At 45.7% G+C, this 4,050-nt stretch overlaps 1 protein-coding gene across 1 annotated transcript in view; it reads left to right on the top strand.

Annotated features, from left to right (window-relative positions):
* The first annotated feature begins 2,676 nt into the window (after nt 1-2,676).
* The window catches only part of trak2 (trafficking protein, kinesin binding 2), a 19,413-nt gene continuing 18,039 nt past the window's right edge, over nt 2,677-4,050 (top strand). Inside the window, 3 exon segments of the mRNA XM_060049175.1 lie at nt 2,677-2,926; nt 3,301-3,497; nt 3,665-3,841. Coding sequence (XP_059905158.1) covers nt 3,443-3,497; nt 3,665-3,841 — 232 coding nt within the window. The 5' untranslated portion in view covers nt 2,677-2,926; nt 3,301-3,442.

Genomic DNA, 4,050 nt, shown 5'->3' with positions numbered 1-4,050 from the left:
CCGATGCGGTGTCTACTAGATCAGTACTGATCCGTTGCCACCCCAGTAGATATATCTTATGAATCAAATATCTCATACTGACAAGTCATTGGACGTTTTTGAGGCAGTTAGCTCGCATTACTTCTCCAAACATGCTTTACAGCCCAACAATAATCGATGCATGAATGTCAGATTTTTCGTTTAATGCATGGTTGTAAAGCAAGTAAATCGGATATTGGTTAGTTGTTATTATTATGTTATTATCATATTATATATATTATAATGTTTCCGACATTTTTGCGTCGCTGCCTTCCTCCTTAAGATTCCTATGCTGCAACCCGTGACCTTTTGTTATTGACCCCACATCATGATGCGGTGGGACTGTGTCAATGGTCAGATATGAAAAATAGTATCAATTATATCATCATCAATAAGCATACAAGAGATCGCTTCTCTTCTCTGGACGCTTCCGCAAGCATTTGACTTTTCCATAACTGTTAGGGCTCTAAAATATAGACATAGCTTTGGTTGAATACATACATCAGACCCCGTTACAACTACTGCTCAGAGACACGTGCTTGAAACATGCTCTATGCTTCTTATATCATGAATGTTAAGATGTATATTTGGTCCGGGCTTTGGTATATTTATAGTCCTCTATGTTCTTGCCTTGTGTGCATGCATGTCCTTCACCTGGCATTGTGCTTTTCCCTCTATGACTCTTGACCTCTCTAAAAGCCGGAGGTGTGTAGTATCAGTCAGAGAGAGTCAGAGATGATGAAGCAGTCTGTTGGACTGGAGCTCCTCGGCTGCCTTCGTTTCATCATGTAGGCTTTTGAAGTGTCTGTCTGTCTGTGTCTGTGTCTATGACTGGCACACTGTTGAGCTGGTATCGGTTGCCAAAACACATATGTTATAGGCTACATTGATGATATGACCTCTGGAATTATAAAGGCTAGTCTTCACAGATAAGTAGATAAACATGCTTTATTATGAAATTACGTGTGCAAGGTTAGACTGTGGGAAACCGGAGGCCTGATTGGACATGATTAGTCATCAGCTGATAAAGCGACTGAGCCTTGACAGACATTAACATTCAAGCAGAACTCCGGTATTATATCTGAACCAGAGCTAGCTGCACCATGCGGTCGATAAGTGCTAGTAACACACATATTCTGTACGGAATAATGTTCATGTGGTTCACGTATTTTGACCTTTATCTTAAAATTGAGGGCACTGGCATTTTTATCGGTGCAGCGAGGCTCATTTTGCTGGCCCTCTATCAATCAGTACCTTTCTCTTTGTGATGGTTTATCAGAGGTTGTACATGGATGCTGGCACTCAGCATCGATCTGATGTGTAATGGAATGGAATACGACATGACTCTTGTCTGACCCAAGGCTGAGACATGAAAACGGATCAAGTCACCGACAGACCACACTTCATGAGACCCTGAAGCTTTACTCAAAGACTCTGTTGAAGACAATTATTACCTGTACTGCTCATGTCCTTCATGAGATTATTCTATCATTAGCTTAATTCCACCATTTTTACTATACTGATGTACACACTTGAGTTGTCTTCTTTACGGGCATATTAACATCTTCTCCAAGGGTCGGTCCCTGCTGCCCAAGTCTGCTTTTACTTTGAAACATGGTGTCTTCTCCTAAGCCAGTCTAAGCTGTCCATTGGATCTTGGGGTATACATGTTGTGACAGCTCAGTGAATGCACACGATTGTGTTTCGTAGCAATGGATTTACGTCTGTCGTGTTAAAGGTAATGGATTGGGCAGTGAAAAAGTATATCCATGCAGGCAGAGGTTGGACTGAATAAGGACCCGATAGCTACAAAGTAATCGTTGGCGATGTCGAGATTTGTGTTCCTTACAAATCCAATAACATCACGTTCAGCGATTTCAAAAGAGGATTGTTTCTGAAAGCTGCTCCACCAGGTCTGTGTCTCTCTTGCCCCTCCTTGATTAGACCGATTTGGGGCAGCATGTCATATTCCCCAGACTGCTTCCCAAGCCAAATTGCACCAGATTCAGCCTAATCAAGTCTGATCCCAGCCATATGTTACAACATGATAAATGCACAATATAAGTAAGTATGGTATAACATTTAACCGGTGAAACAAAACAAACAATATAATGCATGTAATATATTTATATATAAAATAAACAGAGCAAAGAAAATGAAACACAATTTGAATCACAGACCCTAGAGTTTATGTGTACAGATGTTTCTCTAAAAAAAAAAAGGATTGAATCGGATCAAGCGTGTGCGTGAGTGAAGGGAACACGGGGAAACAGTTAGAGAGTCTGCCGTGAGAGTCTATTGGTCATGTGCGCAGCACCCTCTGTCAACAGGGCCCAGCTGTCAGAATGGTTGACCCAGATGTGAAGATCTTACTGTCACTCTCTGCCTACTTCTCACACCAACCCTTTTATTAAATGGCGGCTCCGTCTCTTTAAGAAGACACATCCTGTTGCCACCGTCCTTGGAGACAACGATGAAGAGAAACAGGAAGCGTTGTCTCCACTTGTATTGGAGGATATTTTTGCAGCTAACTTGAGCCTAGCTATATTCTCCGTATCTTGTTTATCCTAATCATTCAGAATATTATCGTAGAGATGATTTGAAAATGAATGATTGTACATTTTTTGTGGGATTAAACATCGCAAGGAAAAAATAACGGCTTTTGTTAATTGGAGAGATTTCAAAATGGATCAATTTGTGATTTGTTTTTAAAATCATTATTGTTTGAAACCGATTCGGCCCCATTAACATTGTTCCATCTTTGCTAGGGCCAGATGAGGCAGTGGATCGATGAAGGCCGGATACAATATGGTCTGGTCTCGCCACAAACAGCACTGAACCAGTTGCACAGCAGGCAGGCCGATTGAATTTACCCAGTTGAACAGCACCGTGGGCGGGGAGTGTTTACGTGAATCTGCTTATCGGATGTCCCAGGGAGCAGGGGGGAGAGGGAGAGGGGAGAGGAGAGGGGTGAGAAAGGGCAAAGGAGAGGAAGAGGATGGTATTTGACGGAGGAAAGATGATCAGACTCTCGCTGTATGCGATCACAGCTGGAAGAACAGACGCACGTGTTCCTTTGGGAACAATTCAGATGTGTAGCGTTTTCCTGGGATTTGTCTGTGTCATCCCTCAAAAATATGATGTACACGATACAAATCGCCAGACTCGTCAGGCTTTCATAAAACTGTTATACATCTCCGTAATAATACTACAAATGAGTCGACTGCGATCCAAAAAAACACTTCTATAATACTTATGTCGTTACTCTTTTTCTGGTTTCAGGTGGAGAATCCCAGCCCCCGTTGGCCATCAGCAGAATGTGACGTCACTGACGACGCCACGGCCATTTCCTGTCCAGCCGTGCACGTGGCTGTGTGTGCGTGTGCACGTGTGAGGGCTGACCCGCCCTCTCTGCGTACGGGACATGTTTGAGGTCAAACCCCATCGAGTGGAGAAGAAGGAGTCCAGCACGGAGACAGGTAGCGTGCGTGCGTGTGTGTGTGTGTGCGTGTGCGTGCGCGCGTGTGCGTTCCAAGCATGTATCTAAATGTCTTTGTACTTTCCTTGCCCCCTTCCACCTCCTCCTTCACCCCCCACCAACTCCACCTCCTCCCCCCCCCCCCCCCCCCCACCCACCGCCCACCAGATGAGGGCCTGGGCAGCAGTGGGAAGCGGTACGGCTCGGGCTCCCTGGGCTCGGGTTCGCTGTACCTCTCGGACAGCCAGGACTGGGCCCTCTCCCCGGGCTGCTCCCCTGACGAGGCCCCCGGCCCGCACAGCGTCGTCTCCCCCAGCCTCGCCGACGAGACCTTCCGCTACATGAGTGAGTGGGGGTGACGGTGGGGGGGGGGGGGGGGGGGGGGGGGGGTACTGTTGTGTCTCTCTGAATCCGTTGATAGAAGCAGCAGTCGTTTTTTTGGATCCAGCATTCCTGCTCTCTTAAAGTTACGCCTTGTTGCCTGTTTTTGTTGTTGAGGTATTCTGTCGAGGGAAGCTCCTTTTGCGCGAGTGGAGAAGGCTTTCAGAGGCTTT

Source organism: Gadus macrocephalus, chromosome 4 (genome assembly GCF_031168955.1).
Source record: "Gadus macrocephalus chromosome 4, ASM3116895v1".
NCBI lineage: Eukaryota > Metazoa > Chordata > Actinopteri > Gadiformes > Gadidae > Gadus > Gadus macrocephalus.
Note: the sequence above shows the minus strand (reverse complement) of the source record. Positions and strands in the feature narration are given on the sequence as shown.